The 20,101-nt window shown below is 42.1% G+C and overlaps 1 protein-coding gene across 1 annotated transcript; it reads left to right on the forward strand.

Moving 5' to 3' along the window:
- Nucleotides 1–1,975: 1,975 nt before the first annotated feature.
- Nucleotides 1,976–18,227, forward strand: LOC109526083 (uncharacterized). The gene is made up of 3 exons (XM_019887104.1): nt 1,976–2,040; nt 14,034–14,223; nt 16,839–18,227. Exons 1-3 carry the CDS (start codon nt 1,990–1,992, stop codon nt 17,204–17,206), a joined length of 609 nt encoding a protein of 202 aa, XP_019742663.1. The 5' UTR covers nt 1,976–1,989; the 3' UTR covers nt 17,207–18,227.
- Nucleotides 18,228–20,101: the final 1,874 nt, after the last annotated feature.

Below are 20,101 nucleotides of genomic sequence, written 5' to 3' on the forward strand. Positions count from 1 at the left end.
CGTTTTCTGAAAATTATGGCTGCTGAGAAATTATTACAAAATGTGTTATATACGTTGAAGTTTCTCTTGCTATTTTGACTCTTTTACATAATTATTGTCATTCTCAACGGTCAGGAGTCGTTCGAGGAAAATCAAAGAATACCTCAACAACATGTCTATTAATTTTCGAAATAAATCTGAATCAAATGCACATGATTTATTTCAGTTGTAAAAAGTTAATAATTCAGTACATTTTCCTAAATACAAGAACGGGGGGGGGGGTTATTTATTAATTTTTTTGAGAATATGGGCCGTTTCAATGCATGTACCGCAAACCATTGCTACAAATCCTACTACTTTTACATCGTGGATTGTCATGACTTTTAATAATAAAAACGTAATACATTAAAACTTATTAATGTGGTCAAATAAACTTCAATATTAATTAGCTTTTATTAATTAAAAAAACATATTGAGAAGATATGAATGTTCAGAAAGTGCATCTAGTCCAGGCACACCTGTTACACTTGCACATGAATAATGACATAAGATACAAAATTATCCGTATCGAAAATTCTGCTTTTGCAAAAAGTAGCAACGCAGATTATTTTTTAGATCATTTCATCTACACAGTAGTACATGTGTCTATAAGTCCACTGAACAAATAGTGTGGTGAATTTGCTCAATTTTATTTTATCAAGTTGCCGCACACAATATAGAATCATCTGCATTTCGACATGTATAGTCGACTTAAAATGTATCTGCATCCAGATGATCTTGTTTAAAAAAAAAATATATATATATATATATAAAAAAGATAAAATTGAGTGAATTCAACACACCGGTTTGTCAGGGTGCGCAGCTATTTTTAAAATACCGTTAGTAATAAACGTAAATTGAAGCTTAGTGACGGCGTTATGTTTATGAGCTGTCAAAAAGTAGAGATATAATAAACAGCTTCAGCACAAATACACATCTGTCTCTCTCTCTCTCTCTCTCTCTCTCTCTCTCTCTCTCTCTCTCTCTCTCTCTCTCTCTCTTTCTCTCTCTCTCCCCCTCCCTAAAACTCATACAGGGAAGCTCTCACCATGAAGTTCTCTTTTGGTGGCCCACGTCAGCTGCAGGCCTGTATGCACACCACATGCTTGCCATTGAGTGCAGTGAGATATTTGATTCAACCGTGCTCGTGCTCGGCGCTGAAGTTGAGATCAGCGGGCAAGATTAAGTGTCCTTTGCCACATAAAACAACCTCCTGCGGCGCCGGTGAATAGCATCTGTAAAAAGGGGCCCGATTGTGGGACAGAGCCGTTTGAATGTGATGCTCTAACTTCTCTGCCTCCAATCTGGCTCTCCATTGTTTCTCTCGACGTAGTGGGGAGCCTCCCATCTTGTTAGATAAGATAGGTTAGTTGTCATCCACATGAATTAACCAGCCCCTATCTCCTCCTCGGTGCTCAAATCCAAGGCCGAGGAGACGTTTGAGCTCCAAACTGAGAAATTTCGGCAACCCCCGCCCCCACCCGCCTGTGCGCCAAGCAAACCCCATACAAAAATGATCGTCCCTCAGCACCTGCACGCAGGGCCTGCAAGTGCGCTTTTATTCTCCAGACCCCACTTTACGCACCGCACTTTAAACAGAGTGATCTGCGAATAAACAAGGGCAGTAAACAATGGAGTGGAGACTATGCCCATGTATAGTAAGAGTACACACAAGCATCCACTCACATACACCAATCAAATTGCACTCAATGTAAACTCCAAATAGGACGCCGCAGCTCTGTAAATTTACACAGACATTAAAATTGGCACTATTCATTTTAGACATATCACGCTAAGCGGATTTTTTTTATAGCACACTGATCGATATCTCTGTAAAATAATCATTTTTTTAACTAGCGGGGCAGTGAAATCTTTGCTTTGTGCTAAAGTCAACAGTGACTGAGTTTGAGCTCAAATAAATGCCGCGATGTCTGGAGCCCTTTGCAGAAGGCACAAGGCAAAGCTTCTACAATGGGCTCCTGCATGCGTGGCTTAACTGCAACCAGCGGCTGCATTGCACAGGTACGGTCGCTTTTAAATAATCTAAACCTGCATGCTCAAAGAAGACAGATGCAATACATTGTGGAATACGTTGAGGAACGTGAGGAGTGTTTGCCGCACTTGGGTGCTGCTGGTAGCGGAGGGTGAGAACTTGAATTCTATGCAAAGGAGACGTGTTAGGTTTCAGAACAGAGTGGCGCAAAGCTGAGGGGACTGCAGCTTGTTGTACTTATGAGATGGAGAACGATTGCTTCTCCATGGACACACAAAAAAAAAAATATATATCAATAAATAACGAATAATGTAACCTGTCAAATAAATTTTAACATACGCACCAGTTTTTACATTTCCGGTGATTTTTCATTATGGGCTGTAAAATTGCTTAAGCATTGTTAGTGTGCTTACCGTTTTAAAGATATGAAGTTTGGCCATATAGGCTATATTCGATATATATCTATATATATCTATATAAAGATATATATACACGTCAATGTTAACTTTCTCATTTATTATTTTAGTTACTATATTGACATTCTTCTTATATTGTTGCTCTGAGTTTTCAAAATTGCATGAATATATTGTAAAATTTTAATAGAGGGTCACAACTATTTTATACACACACACATACACACACGTACTGTATTAACACAATATGAACCCAACCTAGCAACAATAACAATAATAATAATCATAATAATAACAAAAATAAAAATAATAACGCTCACTGTGTAATGTTTTTTAGTGACTAAATCTCATGTCTTATAGTGCGGGGTAGGAGAGGGAGAGGGGAATGGCCTTTTTGGAAATTTGAAGGAAAAAAGGAAACGGTCACAGCACACGTGGCTCATGCACCTTTCTCAGAAACGGGTTGTTATAGCAACTACTAAATAAAGCCTGGTCTAGTCTGTTGATCCCTTTACTCCCCTAACCTGATTTAGCTGGAATTCCCATGCATTTGCATATTCCTTGATTAAGGCTATACTCCCACGCGAACCATTCAGAATGACGTGTCGGGCTTTTATTGACGGGAGAAAAACAAGAATGATTAAATAACCTCGAGTTGTCTTCACAGACTAATATGATGTCTTGAGCTCTCAGCATCCGATCGGTCATTGCTTGCTGCACAACTCTAAAGTGAGACATTCTCCCTGCAGCGATGCATTTCAATGCCTGAGCGACTTCATTGAATGACTCAGTACAGTGGAAGCCTTTTACGCACCCACCCATGGGTGTTAACTGAGTGCTGCAACGCCAGAAAAATAACAGTGCATCCTTTTTTTCTTTTTTGAGGAATCAGAAATTTTAAAAGGTGCATGAGCAGTCCGATATGGGAAGTCGGGATCCATATCACAAGGATGCCCGTCAGAGTCCATTTAATGCATGCCTACGAATTGACTGTGATTTAATGTGGATAAATAGTGTTTCATAAAGCAGCGGTTCGGCCGCACCTTAAAGTCTCAAAGCGCCGCAGCTTGGAACACCCAAGTAGATCTGTTTCCATGGCAACAGCGGGACACCGGTCCAACAAGCTGTAATTCTGTCTCGGTCTTTTGGAGGGGAGGGACCAACTCGGCCAATTTAACTCCTCTTTCATCAGAGATACTTCTAATCCCATATTTTAGCAAGGCAAACTGTCTTCCCTCACTATATTAAAGACGCCACGAAGTCAGAACTCCAAGCCACCCAGCAGGCGGCCTGTCTCGGTCCGCCCAACGCCGTCTGTGCATCTGATTGGAAATGCATTAACCCTGCACTCAACCGGGAATGAATTATTCCGTTATTAACACACTCTTTTTTTGTAGGAAACGTGTGTGATTTGCAGGGGGTGATTATTACTCTCATATGCATGGGCGCAGATGGCATGGGGTGGGGGAGTGGTATGCACGTCCCCTTCACCTTAATGATGACTGCACTAACCCCCCACCCCCACCCCACCCGCACCACACACACTTTCGCCACGTGAGAATGCATAGGAAGAACACATGACAGAAAGTGTATTGTGCTCACAAGCATATCTGTTGAATAAGTGCGTTCCTTCAACTTCTTAATCCTCCCTTTTGGCCAGATTTCTATATATTTTTATGTATCTATGTATCTATGTATCTATGTATCTATCTATCTATCTATCTATCTATCTATCTATCTATCTATCTATCTATCTATATATCTATCTATCTATCTATCTATCTATCTATCTATCTATCTATCTATATATACAGTATATATCTATATCTATATCTATATCTATCTATCTCTCTCTCTCTTAATTAATCCATCTCTGAACACAACTCCCCGCAACCTTTTACCATTTCCATCTAAAAGATAGCAATGCAACAAAACAAAAAAAATAGTTTTTGTCCTCACAAATGGACAAATCACAGTTGATAAAAGTATCATTTTGTATATATATATATATATAAAATCTTGTATCAATTTGGTCCCTTGCCCCTCAATTCCAAAACCCCATCTGTGCCCCTGATCAGATGTTCGGAACGAATGTTGTGAACGAAAACAGAAAGATAATGTAACATTTTCAAATTTTCTATTTTGTATATCAATGAATATCTGAGCATATAATAATGCTGTTGAAAAACCATAGGCCTATTTCACATAGAATATGTCCAGATAATCACACTGTGCAAAATTAAAAACAAATAACAACAAGTTCCATGATAAACTGGCAATTAGAATTGATTTAACAAGATTAACCGCAGAACATATTCATATTCAACATATTTATGCAAACATTTTGTAATAACATCAGGCCGAACCTGTCATATTTGTAAACTAAGCAAAACATTTCAAAGAGTAATTAAGATTAAAAACAGTCTTAAATTGTAAAAGTACTTCAGTTATTAAGAAAATTTAATATAAAATACAGCCAGATGCTCATTTTAACCGCACCTGGGGCAAATTTCAAACTGATCATACAGTGAGTTGTACATTTTAATTAAATAATGCAGTAAATCTACCTATGGCACATATGATTTCTTGTTGTGCCCAAAAATATAATTTCCCTTTTCGTATTTACCTTTATTCCATTTTAAAACATGGCGTACAACAAGAAGCACATTGCTCCATCTTCAAAGTTAAACTCTTCTCATCTCTAAAGGTAAAGCATGATTGGATGGACTTTTAAGTTCAACAAAATCGACAGGGGTGGCATTTATTTTGAAAATCGAGATGTATGAGGGTCATCTTGAGGATGTGTTTGGATGGCGGTGTGCGTCTGCGTGTGTGTGTTTTTGAAAGGCAGACAGGGTGAAAGAGAGTGAGCGAGAGCGAGAGAGACAGGGCGAGAATGCGGCTGCTGACTGTGATGTGTCTGCGTGTCTTCTGACATGACTCTGTGACATTCCAGTGTGGGACTCCTTCATGTCGGGGTGATGGGATGTGTGATAGAGAGAGAGAGAGAGAGAGAGAGAGAGAGAGAGAGAGAGAGAGAGAGAGAGAGAGAAAGGTATTCTTAAAAGAAGAGAGAAAAAGAGTGAGCGAACGAGCGAGAGAGGTCCATCAACAATGGCCATTGAGTACTGGGGGAGGCGGCAGCTGGTGGGACACACAGTGACCTACAGGCGGTCTATTGAGGCCAGGATGGGGCGCCTTACTCTGCCCTGCTGCTTTTATGTGCCTGGAAATGGATGGATGGTCAGTGTTTATCCTTGTGAAATATTGCAACATGCAAATCGTATCTGTCCCTTTTCAAAAACATGGAATGACTCAGTGGATGAACCACGCACAAGGACGAGCCTGGAATGGATGATTAAATATGAGGCGCAGTTAGGAGAGGGTGCACATGCTTTCTGGCTGTTTTTTTTGGGGGGGGGGTATCTTTCCTTGGACATTTCCCATAAGGCCTCATGCCTGCTTTTCAGATCAAACCTTGTGGGCAAAGCTAACATGAAATTCTGTCAGCGAGCTTTGCCTATTCGTCCTGCCAAGGTTTTTTGCGATTCTCCTCCAACCATCCTAATGGATATCTGGGGCTTTTGGAAATAGCAAGCATCATGTCCCCTTTCCTCGCAGTCTGGCCCATTCAGCACCACATCGCCATAACGTGGCCCCTAAACTCGTTGCAAAATCTCTCCACATCTCCATCAGCTCTAGTTGCAGGAAGTAAAGGCAGCGCTTTGCCAGCCAATCACAACGAAGGACAACCAACTCATTAAAAGTTAATGAAACCTATAAACGTAGTGCGCCAGCGATTCATTTAAACCCCCAATCCAATCTCCTCTTCCAACGAAGGCAAACAAGCCCGCGTGCCCCCTGTGCCGTCCTCGGAATAACAAACTACGGAATATTTTGTCCTGCATATGTTCTCCTATGCAGACGTGCACTGTGATAGGCTATCTGACAATGGGTCTTGTCCACTTTAGTGAATAGCAGATTGATGTTCTGCAGGGAGGGGGGCTGGGGGGGGGATTCTGTAATCTGGGGCCGACTTGAATTTAATGCCTTTACTTTATAGCACACAGCTTGTCAGGAGTGGAGGTGATATGTCATTTCAACATTCATGAGAATCAATGACATTCAAGTCATGTGCTCATTTTCATACCTTATGCGTAGGGGCGGGGGGACATTCCCCGCATTATGTTCTTGTCAGACTATACGGCAATCTGCGCACCACCAAGGCCAAATGTGGACATATAGTCCTTTCTCCAAAACACTCCCGCCTCGTCTATGTCAATTTAATAACAACGAATCAACAGCAATAAAGTGCCACTTTACAAGTGTGCAAATCCAAAGTGGGGAGCGCTACCCTCCCGCCCCTTTGTCTTTAAGAGCTCCGTCTCATAGTGGTTTCCTCGAGGGACGCAAATTAAATTCCTGACATGTATAAGCGCCACTGTCAGCTCTCTAATGAATTCCCATACCCGATCTTGAATCAAATGAATCCCCAATTTAATCCTGTATAAATGGCTGCGTTATTTATAATGGAAAAGAGGACGCTCAGAAGAAGAATTGAGGAAAGCTGGGAGGTGTCTATAGGGCTGTTGAGCAGATTATAAGGACTGATGAGGCCTGCATGTTCCTCCCACTGCAGAGTAGTCCCCTGATACACACTATTAACCCTCGCCTGCTTGACGCTGACAGAAGCATCGCCGTGTTTGTCACTTAATATCCTCTCAGATTAAGGAGTCAACTGCCAGATTTAATGGCGGGAGCCTGGATACTCTTATCTTTAAGTGGCCGACAGAAAGATAATGAAAGGTGTACGTCATGGAACGATTTCTTTGTGGTTGCAGTTCAACGAGCGGCGCATTCGGACTTGCTCCAACACGCCGACGCACGAGGTCAAGACATTACAAACAGTTGTGTTTATGTATGCGAGCAAATAGTACAGGAGCGTTTGCTTGATATGCAAAGCTTTCTCTGAAAGAGAAGTTTCAGGAATCACTTCATGTCGGGGGTTGGCGTCAAAAGGCCTGCGGCAGTATGCCGAAATCGTTGCGATGCTTTTACCGTGCAAATACACAATATTGGTCCCCGACGCTGTCAGAGGCATTTGGGTAAAGAAAAGCAATTTCCAGATGGCGTCGTCGGCCTCAGTTATTGACGTGTGGCGCTGAGGGCTGGAACTGCCCGGCACTTTCTCCTTTGTTGGTTTTGGCCTCTTCACATAAGAGCCAACAGAGAATGACAACACATGTAGCCATGCCAACATAATGATGTTTTATCTCAGCAGAGGATCAGTTGTGTATTTGACATGCGTATGATTGATTCGAATGTGTCAGAAGGGCCCAGTTGTGTGAATCTCACCAAAATTAGGGTGCAATGTTTTCAAATTAAATCAGGTAAGTTACTTGTACAGCCCCGCAATGTATTGTATACTATGTATACGTTATTAAGTCAGCAGTTGAGCACGACAGACGGTTCATAAGTCAGTTTGGCAGTTCCAAGGACAGTTTGGAGCCTTAAAAACCTGCTCCACCAAATGTCTGAACAGCTATGCTTTATTGAGGCATCTGTAAGATGACTCACTCCCTTGCCAAGCTTGGCTCACGCACCTAGCATCGTGGCGAGGGATTGAAAATACGCACGCACACACGCATACACAAAAGTTTGTTGTTTGCGTTCATACCACCAAATCGTGACAGCCGTGCTGCGGCCCATCACAAGTCGCAGAACTGCACCATCACAATCACTAAACACACCATTTGTGTTGCACAAAGTTATCCTGTATGTATCCAAACCCACATGGTTGGCGACTACGGAAGGCAACGGTGGAAGGGGGCGGGGGCAGTGTGTGTGTGTGTGTGTGTGTGTGTTTCATACCACCAAATCGTGACAGCCGTGCTGCGGCCCATCACAAGTCGCAGAACTGCACCATCACAATCACTAAACACACCATTTGTGTTGCACAAAGTTATCCTGTATGTATCCAAACCCACATGGTTGGCGACTACGGAAGGCAACGGTGGAAGGGGGCGGGGGCAGTGTGTGTGTGTGTGTGTGTGTGTGGGGGGGGGGGGGTCTGCATAATGTGCTAGGAAACATAGAAAATGTGGGTATATTCACCTAACCTAAAATGCATTTTGCCCTTTACAATTTGAATTTAATTTGACCTTCTTGAAACTTTTACAATGACTGCAGAGTAGTCCCCTGATACACACTATTAACCCTCGCCTGCTTGACGCTGACAGAAGCATCGCCGTGTTTGTCACTTAATATCCTCTCAGATTAAGGAGTCAACTGCCAGATTTAATGGCGGGAGCCTGGATACTCTTATCTTTAAGTGGCCGACAGAAAGATAATGAAAGGTGTACGTCATGGAACGATTTCTTTGTGGTTGCAGTTCAACGAGCGGCGCATTCGGACTTGCTCCAACACGCCGACGCACGAGGTCAAGACATTACAAACAGTTGTGTTTATGTATGCGAGCAAATAGTACAGGAGCGTTTGCTTGATATGCAAAGCTTTCTCTGAAAGAGAAGTTTCAGGAATCACTTCATGTCGGGGGTTGGCGTCAAAAGGCCTGCGGCAGTATGCCGAAATCGTTGCGATGCTTTTACCGTGCAAATACACAATATTGGTCCCCGACGCTGTCAGAGGCATTTGGGTAAAGAAAAGCAATTTCCAGATGGCGTCGTCGGCCTCAGTTATTGACGTGTGGCGCTGAGGGCTGGAACTGCCCGGCACTTTCTCCTTTGTTGGTTTTGGCCTCTTCACATAAGAGCCAACAGAGAATGACAACACATGTAGCCATGCCAACATAATGATGTTTTATCTCAGCAGAGGATCAGTTGTGTATTTGACATGCGTATGATTGATTCGAATGTGTCAGAAGGGCCCAGTTGTGTGAATCTCACCAAAATTAGGGTGCAATGTTTTCAAATTAAATCAGGTAAGTTACTTGTACAGCCCCGCAATGTATTGTATACTATGTATACGTTATTAAGTCAGCAGTTGAGCACGACAGACGGTTCATAAGTCAGTTTGGCAGTTCCAAGGACAGTTTGGAGCCTTAAAAACCTGCTCCACCAAATGTCTGAACAGCTATGCTTTATTGAGGCATCTGTAAGATGACTCACTCCCTTGCCAAGCTTGGCTCACGCACCTAGCATCGTGGCGAGGGATTGAAAATACGCACGCACACACGCATACACAAAAGTTTGTTGTTTGCGTTCATACCACCAAATCGTGACAGCCGTGCTGCGGCCCATCACAAGTCGCAGAACTGCACCATCACAATCACTAAACACACCATTTGTGTTGCACAAAGTTATCCTGTATGTATCCAAACCCACATGGTTGGCGACTACGGAAGGCAACGGTGGAAGGGGGCGGGGGCTGTGTGTGTGTGTGTGTGTGTGTGTGGGGGGGGGTCTGCATAATGTGCTAGGAAACATTTTATCGAACATTTGGTGATAAAAACGCCGGCGTCAGCCTCGAGGCTTAAAGCAATTAATTCAGGATCCTGACATAAACTCTCCAATCCTTTGACAGCTTGGAGCTGAAATAAAAATGCTAGTTCTCCTGGGAACGGCAGGAGATAGCTGGCTCTTTTCTGGACTGTTTGCTCACTGGCCCTGAGAGGCAATCTTCCCCAGTCAGAATGAAATGCAAGGACACAAACAATGTACCGGCGAGAGAATGGGAGATGGGGAATGAACAGTTTGGACTATTTGCTTAGCAGAAGGGCAGCCACAATGGCCGGCCCATGGCTTTCCCATGCATCAAGCCTCTTAGTCTTAGGCCTCCCTTTGTTGCCTGCCTTCTTCTTACTCGGCCAGATAAGAAACCAGCTGCCTGATACTTTTAATTCCCGTTAAACGGCATACTGTATGGTCATTTGTCCGTCAACAGCCTCTAATTGGACAGGTTATCGTATCTCGCTTCACCTTCGCGTGTTCTCGCTTTGCCGTGAAAGGCGACGAAGGGGACAATGGCTGACCCCTCTTCCCTTCTTAGCACAAGTCAAGCACTGACTTGTGAGAATGATTCTCGAGAGGAGGTCTTCGAGTGCGCCCAAAACTCAAGACAGAGCATCTTCGGGGAACAACAAAATGTGTGTAACTTAAAAGAAAGTGTCCCGATCACAATGTCATTTTTACACGCAAAGGCAGAAGGTCTCCCAGGGCTTTTCAGCGTGTCGCTCATGATATGACCGAAAGAGGAGAGTTGGCAAACAGCGAGGCTACCGCCACTGGATCCTTATTGCGCTCTTTTGTTTTGTCCTGTTGTTTTCTGTTTGCGTATACATTAACCACGTCTCTCCCGCTTGTGTATTCGCTCTCCCAACACGTAACATCGTCCACCTTCTTTCCTTGCTGCAGAAGGCGGTTGGGAATAAAAGAACACCAATAAATTAGACTTCAAACCAAGCAACCAACAAATAAACAACAATAAAGAGAGAGTGGCGGGCTGTCAGCGGAGGATCAATTCACATAAGATGAAGGAGCATATTCATGCATGTGAGCAGACACTTGCCTAAATACACACATACACACACACACACACACACACACACACACACACACACACACACACATACACACACACACACACAGGCCCATCCCCCTCTGTAAAGGTTGCGGTGTCAAGGACCCCCTGGGTGGTCAGCCTGGGGATGATTTTTACACAATATGATGTTGTGAAGAGAAAAAAAAAAGCAGAAAAGTGATTCTCTGGACAGTGTCACCATTATGATAAGTTTTTATTTGAATTTTTTTGAATTAAATGAAACACTACCCCGACCACACAACCCCAATAAACACATGAAATAATATATTGTAATTAAAAACACAAAGTAGATCAACACACAATAAGTACATTTACCAAAAATAAAAAGGACCTACTGATAAAATCACATTAGAAATAATATAAGTACAGTTACAGTAATTTCAAAGACTAAAAGACTCACCAGTGAAACAATACACTTGACTTTCGATGTCAATGGATTTTTTTTTTTTTTTGCTCATTTAAACATTTTTGTTGTTCGACCAAATATTTTCTCCTGTTTTTACGATGTAATTTGCTGCAGTTAGTTGCCGCACATATTCGATGCAGATGGAGCTCGAAATTTTTCTCAGCTCTTATTCACTTCCCAATGTTTTACTGAAAAGCTCTTAATCCATCGAATGACATTTCAAAGAGCCAGTAACTGTGCAAACCTCCAAGACTGCGCCAAGAGAAGAAAAGCCTTCAGAGGACTGCAAATAAACGGCAAGGGAAAAAAAAATTGCATTCGCATTTATTGCACATGCAGGAAATGCAGTGCGGCATCTCCTCATGATCACGTCGGGTGCTCCGTGTTCACATCCTGGTTTGGTGTACGTCATACCTTAGTTATGACAAGCTAAATCGCTGTCTTTTTTTTTTTTTTTTGCAGAGAGCCGGGCTCCTTGTGGGGTGGTGCTCTCAGCGTCACGCTCCGCCAGCACTGAAATAAAGCTCTGTTCGAGGCATTTCAACACCGCTTAAGGTTGTCCACGGCCGTGTAATTTATGAGTTAAGAGGACTCGCTTTGTAAGTTCACCGAGACCTGCAATCTTCCAGTTTCACAGTCAAGAGAAAAGAGGCGTGAGTGAGTCACGTCGGAAACTTACAACGCTCTTCCAATTACCGCAAACAGTGGAGCCCCAGTGATACCTGCACACACGCGCACACACACACACACACACACACACACACACACACACACACACTGGTGGAGTGTGTGGATTCGTGGCGAAACGTTGACGCGATATCACGTGACCTGTGGCCCAACACCTTCACATGAGCTTTTGTCACCTGTGGGTCAGTGGGTATACGGCCCGAGCTGTTGGCTTCATGTTCTCTGTGGGTGGTCACAAGGTCAGACAGCCGCACGGACCAACGCCGTGGCAACCCAAAGCATTTTTTCCACACCCGAAAATGCACTTCTAATATCGCCTGAACTTAAATCCATCATGAAATACTCCGCCAAATGTGTCTATATGAAGAAAATAATGTTTAATGTTTGATCCACGTCTCAAGATATTCATCTCAAATATGCTATTTGGTGTTTTGATTGATCGTGTCTCTTCTTGAAAAATTGGCACGCGCCTTACACGTTTCTACTGAGGCACACAATATTTACATTTATATTATAATGTGTGTGTTCTGTTTTGGCCTATGGGGGGTTCCATAGCTTCGTTTTACTGCTAAGTCATCTCATAAGCCGTATCTGAATACCTTCACGTAATTGTGCTGTGCATCATGAAATTACAATGTTTTATTTCGCCATTCGAAAGATACATTTAAAAATATTGAGCAGAAATTTTAAAAAAAGTGTATAATTCGAATTGAATAATTAATGAAGTACATAATGAATTAGAAATGGAACATGTTGGTTCTTATTTGATACCACTTATTTAATAAAAATGTAAAACATAAAGCTCAATAAACATCCAATAACAAAATCGTATTTGCCACCATAAAAAGCAGGGAACCAGACATCATTTTTTATGTAGTAAAATAACGTTTTATTTCCTAACACACATACACACAAAAACATGCAATAAACCATTTCTGTACAATACAACATTTCATATCTGAACACACACAGAAAACGTAATCTCACAATATATTTGGAATATGTTTTACTCAATGAAAACCAGACAATTGTATTTGACAAGAAAAAAAAAATCAGCAGCGGAACAAAAAATCTGATAAGGATCGAACCTAAAATCAACAACAGCAAAATCAACAACAAATAAAACACGACATTGAAACTGAAATTATTTATGGACGTGGGAGTGCAACGCCCCCCCCCCACCCTCAAATAAGTCTGAAAAACATTCGATGAGCAACAAAAATAATAATAATAACAATAATAATAATAATAATAATAATAATAATAAAACAAGGTATAAATATACGATGTTATTGTTGCAAAATGCTGCTTTCATCACCACAATTCATTAACTGTTCCAAACAAAATAACCGTCTCCTCTCCCTGCTAATAACAACAACCATTTTTTTCAATGAAACCACTTGAAGGACAAATATTGAGAGCAGTAATTTGTTTTTTTTCCATTCTTCCAGCTCAGTCAGACATGGCTGCTTGTGCCTCGGTGCCAATGTGTGAATGTCAACACCCTGTAAACACCTTTAACACACATGCTTGAATGTGACGGGCGAGTTCACGAAACATTCCCAATAAAGGTTGACCACTCATCCATGCAGCGGGCTGCACACACCCGTCACCTACTCCGCTCCCGCATCCCGGACATACATTTTAATCTTGATAGATTTCCATTTCTGCTTTAGGTATACGCCTCATGTATAAAAGATAGAAACAATATACGATAGGAATTCATGAGCTAAATTCAGGACGAAAAAAAAAAAAACAAAAGCCCGGCGAACTTAAAATGAGGTGGAACGACACTCTTTAAGGAATTGAGAATTTGAGAGTCTAATTCCAGCCCGGTTGCTTATCTCTGCACCCAGACTATTTGAGTGTTTTGAGATGCGGACTCCCCGAGGACGGATCCAAAGCGTTCCGAGCAGAAAGCTGGAATTTATCCGGAGCCTGTGTCTCTGTCAAACAGGGCTCCGCTGACTCAAGTGATCCCCCCGCGGGCCGAGCTCAGCAGAGGAGGGAAGAGGGGCAGCCTCGCGTGCAAGGGAAGAGCAACACGCCGATGCGTGCACTGCGCGCACTCGACCACAAACACACTCCGAGGCTCACACAATATCCCTCTCACTCGTGGGTTGTGACCGGCCCATGGCATTGGCCAGGTATGTCAACTATGTTTGCAGAGCCATCCATCACGCGCGTACCTTCCCTCCCGAAACAGGAACTGTTGTTTGAAGCATACACTTGTTAAGCCCATCCTTTGACTCGCCTCGGCCTAATTTATTTCCTCATAGCCCGCGGCAGAATTTATTATCACCTATAGGTTTTGTTCTCTATTTTGCTGTCACGCCGAGCATGTGTTGTTAGAAACATAAGGGCGCTTGTTACCAAGAGTTACAGTTTGGTCACACTAGTGACCCTTATCGTCCGTGACCAGGGTTAGCAAATAAATATTCGGCAGTCAGTGAGTGCAGTCGAGCTGCTTGTAAGCGGAGACAAGATTTACGCTTGTGTGAGGCTCGCCCGTGAGGATGGGAGATATTCTCAAAATGAAGAGAACAATTTCGAAATGGCCTCCCAGTGACTGTCAAATGCCAACTACGGAAATTTTTAATCCCCAAAACGACTTCCACAATATGCTCCTGCGGGGTAAGGCCAAAGAAAAGGCCAAAGCACAACTAATTCCGTTTTGTTTGGGAATAATGATGAAGCTGCAAATGCAAGAATTTAGAGCAATTAAAAACATATTTTCATCAATTTGCCTTTTGATAATGCGCGACTACAAATAATAGAACAATGATGAAGATGCAGAAAGAAGTCGACTGGTCCACATTGAGTGCTTTTGGTCCTTGTGTTTTACATTCTAACTTATATTAATAAACAGTGAACGGGAATGTTAAGATTCGGGTTGTTTGTAAAGAATCAATTGTTGATTAATTCATGCTTTGTACAAATGAGGCAAAATGGAGAGCATCGTAGGTATTGATTCAGTCTCAATTAGTTTGTGGCATGAAGACAAACAACAAACAAAAAACTCAGCACTCGTCTGCCCATTGAGACACTGGCATGGAAAAAGGAGGTCAGAACATTTAGAGCCATTATCTCATCCCCAAAGTAAAAAAAAAAAAAAGTTTTGATTAACCCCTTTTTCAATCGAGGAAATGTTTGTAGTTCACATGCTAAAATTAATAGACCAAATGTCGCGTTGGTGTTTTAATTAATTTCAATCTCAGAGCAAGATATTTGAATGTGTTAAACAAACAAACAAAAAAAAAGTCATATTAAAACAGTAGCATTACAGAAAAATGCAATGCATTTTTTAACAAAACTGTATTTATTCATTTAGGGACAACGCTTCACGATATTATTTTTCTCCTTAGACATTCCAGCTCTAAACGGTCATTGTAGACTTGCTAAAATAGCAAACCTAACGGCAGTATGGACTTTGAATCAAAACATTAGATTGACACGGCAAAAGTCAAGGGGTGACCTGAAACGCTGCAAAGATGCAACGAGGCAGCCATGTTTGCCAGATCATCAAAGTCAGGTAACCGAGTGAATTCTCCGAAACAAATCCTCCATTTGTCTTTGTCCTGTGCCAGTCGCAGGTATCACCGAACGTTAATGATTGACTTAAGGCACACCAAGCATCCTGCTTTGAGTGGCCACGTTTTCACCACTAAATCCTTCCCACTATTCTGTCTGACTTTCATACAGTATGATTAGCACCGAGGGGCATTCGTGGTGGGCGCGAGACAAACTTTCAATAAATAACCGTTGGAATTTGGAGGCAAAAGGATGATAAGAGCGTCTCTGACCCTTTGAGTGCAGCTTTATAAAACTGTGGCTGTGTAAATCCTCCCCTAATCTCCCTTCGAGATAAATTTGGCCTCTTTCTTTCTGAAAAGTAAATTAATGCCCCCACTATTTTTTTTTCTTTTTTTTATCTCCACCTTTTCCAGGGCACCGTGTGATGAGCGTGAAATTAGACTTTGGCTCATTGACAGGACAAAATGGAGAGCAAACTGAGATTAGGGGATGTTAATTAATTGGTAGATTTCTGTTTATTACCTTCTGCCAATCATTGCAAATTCAGGCCCGGAAACTTCCAAAACATGTTTTTTTTTTTCGAATTCTTATGCGATTTTGGGGATATATTGTAAGAATGTCTCCTCATCTTTCTTAACCAGTCCCTTGTGCCTGCTTGTATTTGAAAGGTGAGTCACAAAGAAAACAAAGTTTGATATGTATGCTTGTGTTAATGTTGACAGTACAGTTAAGGTCACAAATATGAATACCCTGGAAAGAAAAAAATTGAGTTAAGAGTATTTTCCTGTCTTTTTGCTGGATATCAGACAAAAAGGTGGCCAAATACTGTAAGCTGTTTGTTAAGTGGTATTAATACAAACTATTTGCTTTTTGAAAAAAAAAATCTTTTTACACTGTAGTTCAGTGCAAGAATTGTCATATAGTCCATCACAAAACATGCCTAGCCAATCAATAATAACAATAAAAGGTAAAATGATATTTGATTATGCTCTATTATGTATAAACCTTTGCCACTTGTCTTTTCCAGCTAACCGGTTATCATTTGGGCAGGGTGTGTATGTCTCTGGTCTTCAAAATGCCCCTTATCAATGTTTTGTTTACTGTTATTGCACAGACCACGTGAAAGATTTTCTTTCTCGCCTCAATCTGTTGGAAGCGCGCGCCGGAAAATGCCACCGAAAGTCATGTCAAAGGAAATGAGCCGACGTGTCCTTCCTGTCCTCCGCAGATGGCTTTTGGCCTCTCCCTCCTGCCCGCCGTCATCGCCGCGGATCCAGCGACCCGACAGCTCGGCCCAGTCGGTGTACTTGGCCATATCTGCATGCGACCTGTCTGCCATATGTAATATCAAAGCCTCTGTCAGCACCGAGCTCAATGGGAACAAAAGAGAGGCCTTCATTAATGATTAACTGTTCTAAAAGCCCCGGCTTTTGTATTCCCATGGTGCCGAGGCTATCTGGCCGCCATGTGACATGCTCGCAGCGTTTTTCGAGCAGATTGGGGAAAGCTAGTGAGCAAACACAGGTGCTTTGGAGCGGCGTTGGCGACGCTGTCAGGGACAACCACAAACAAGAGCAGCTATGCCTGGCTAAATGAATCCCGCCTGCCACCCCCCAGCATCCCCCCCACCACAAAAGTCCAACGTCCACCGCAACTTCTCACACCCCTCCAAAGAAACAAACAAATAAAAGTGAGGACGGCCGACTGCTTCTTTGAGGTGATGGCATTTGCGGCTGGTCTTGACTAGTGGAAGAGCAAACAAATTAACGGTGTTCCAGTTTTCACTTTCCAAACCAAACTAAATGTCTTTTAGTTCAAGTGGGGCAATTCCACTGACCTCAGTGTCAACCGCTGTGTAAGGACTTGCACGCTCACGCACTTGAAATAACCAGAACGAAATTACACAGGGCTCGAGTACGACCGCACACACGGCGGGTGTATTAATACGCAGCAAAGTGACAGGTCACAAACAAATCTTCCTGAAATAGTACGCGCATTGATTTAGACCCAAACTTGAACTGAGAGCGTACGGCAATTAACCTTTTCATCCAGACTGACTTGATTGTTCACCCCGACTGAGCTCCTGTGTCGCTCTTTACTTTGATAAGACAATCTGATGATAGGATGCCGTTATCTTAACACGGCTTTCCGGTTGGGAGACAAATGAACAATGTGTGATAACGGGAACAAAAGCTCACCTCTTATTGGCCCAACCGGCTTTCCGATGGAAAAATCACCGGCATGGAAAATTCACCATTTCATTTTCAATTTTCTTCCCAGGCCTTTTAAAAGCAGTCATACATTTATAATGTCTCTTGTTGCTGTTTAAATTTCATGCTCAGTAATTAACCTAGCCTATAAAGCATTTATTGTCTGGAAAGATGATAAAAATGTATTTAAACAAACATTTGGAATAAACCGCAAGAGGAAATGAAGTTGTAAACACGAGGAAGACCGATTTGCAATTAGATCACGAAGCGTCAGTAAAAACATAAAAAGAGAGGGTAAAATTGATGTTTTCGTTTGTGGAGCAGAGAAAGAGGCATTTCCATTCTTTTCTGCAGCTCACAATTCTCAATTCTCTCGAGCAATTGTAGTGCTAAAATGTTAAAAAAAATGACTGCGCTGTATTCTCTTGAATCCAAAATCAACTCCATCAGTGTTGTGTGTGTATTTCAATTTCCATTTTTGAGGTTATATCACGCTTACTCAATCTTCTTCAATCCATCCATCTCTAGACCTGTCAGTTACTTGCATGATCATATTTGTAAGGGAAGACTCCTTAAGCGATTCAAAAAGGATTTGCCATGAGCAGAGATGTATTCAAAGAGGCTCAAGTCATTCCCCGTCCTGCTGGATTTATCCTCAACTGGCCGTGAGCGGAGTCCGATGAGAGGAGTTACAAAGCCTCACTTTGAGGCTCTTTACTGTAATTGTAAATGCGAGGGCCCAACATCTCGAGAGGGATTTCAGACAACATCTTTGTTGCCTCCTCATTGTGCGCTGCTGAAGTCGTCCACGGGCCGATTGTCTGGCCAAACTGGCCTCAGACCTCGACTCAATCAAAGGAAAGTTTCTCCTTAATGAGGGAAGACATGAAAGCTCGGCCACATGTTGAAAAGGCTCTTTTCATCTCGCCGCTCACAATGGAAAAATTTGAAAAGAGCAAAGTGTCCTTTAAGCTGCAATACACGGCATCAAGCCCTTGTCTTTTGACGCCGAGAAAGAAGCAATATTCCTCTCTATGGAAAAGGTACTTGATGAGTAATGGGGATGGGAACCTTTGTGTTGAACATGCTACCATGAGATCAAGGAGGAGAGCGAGTCGACCACTGGGTTCCCTTTGCCAGAGGTAAAATGTACTGACAAACACTGGGGACCACAATTTTTGCTAGTCAGGCCTGACAGCTATTTTTAACAATTTTTCAAGGTGCATAATCCAAAACAGATCTCAGTTTTCTCTCATCAAGTTTTTTTTAGCTATAGGATTCCTGTTTTCTTTAGAAAATATTAAATCAATGGTGTAAAGAAAACACTCAGGTTACAAGCTTTGAAAACAAATACGAAAAACAGCAGAAAAAATAAAAATAGAACTTCCAATGGTATGCTGATGTTTACAAGGTTAAGAGATATACTAATCCTCTTAATTGCTCCTGTGCTAGCTTTCTATTTGCAGAAATTGATAGTACTGACCTGTTGGGAGCCGCACACACCTCGCACCAAACTGTCTCAATTCTTACTGCACAAACAAGTTGTCACGTAGCTGTAGATAAGTCCAGTCGTAATCAGCTCTTCTTACTACGGTCTTACTACAGATAATCAGTGGAATTCTGCTTTTCTGGATGGTGTCATGATTTGTTTTTTGTTTCGATTAGGTTTGGTTTTGTTTCATGTTTTACTGTCATGAGTTTTTGTTTGTTAAGGACTGCCAAGCTGCCTCGTCGCTTGTCGGATTATTGACCTTGCTCGCTGTAATGCTTCAAGTGTTGTTTTCGGGACCTCTCTATGCTCTCCATAGTCACTCTTGTTATTCATCGATTTTTGTTTGTAGGTATTTTTATTTTTCCGCATTGCTTTTGATCTTTGGCTTTGCGTTACTGGCTTCTTGACATTTCGTTTATTCTTGGTGTTTCCAGTAGCTTGCCTTTTGCAAGCGCTTTTGTTTTTGCATTGCTTCTCCTTGCCCGTGCGCTTTTCTGTTAATAAATATTTTTGTCATCACACTTTGTCTGAGCCTGCATTTCTGGAATCCAAAAACATTGTTCGGTTCAGTCCAGAACCTGACAGATTTCACCCAACATGTTTTTTTTTGTTTTTTTTTTAAATACAGTGCAGTGACTCAAGGGGGTGGGATTAGTGAAGTGAGGCAGCATTCAAATACTGCAATCAGTATTGATTGGGCTCTCACCCAAAGCTAGCTGGTAAAGTCAGCGGTACGCTAATAAAGAAAAAAGATAAATCAACATTAAAAATGTATTTACTGACGTTGTA

Source organism: Hippocampus comes, unplaced genomic scaffold (genome assembly GCF_001891065.2).
Source record: "Hippocampus comes isolate QL1 unplaced genomic scaffold, H_comes_QL1_v1.1 scaffold176, whole genome shotgun sequence".
NCBI lineage: Eukaryota > Metazoa > Chordata > Actinopteri > Syngnathiformes > Syngnathidae > Hippocampus > Hippocampus comes.

Excerpts from the sequence above, each read along its gene's own strand:
- LOC109526083 (XM_019887104.1), top strand. The coding sequence starts at position 1,990 with ATGGGCTCCTGCATGCGTGGCTTAACTGCAACCAGCGGCTGCATTGCA. Across the intron at positions 2,041-14,033 it reads CCAGCGGCTGCATTGCACAG|GGCTCCGCTGACTCAAGTGA; the intron begins GTACGGTCGCTT and ends TCTGTCAAACAG. Across the intron at positions 14,224-16,838 it reads CGGCCCATGGCATTGGCCAG|ATGGCTTTTGGCCTCTCCCT; the intron begins GTATGTCAACTA and ends TGTCCTCCGCAG.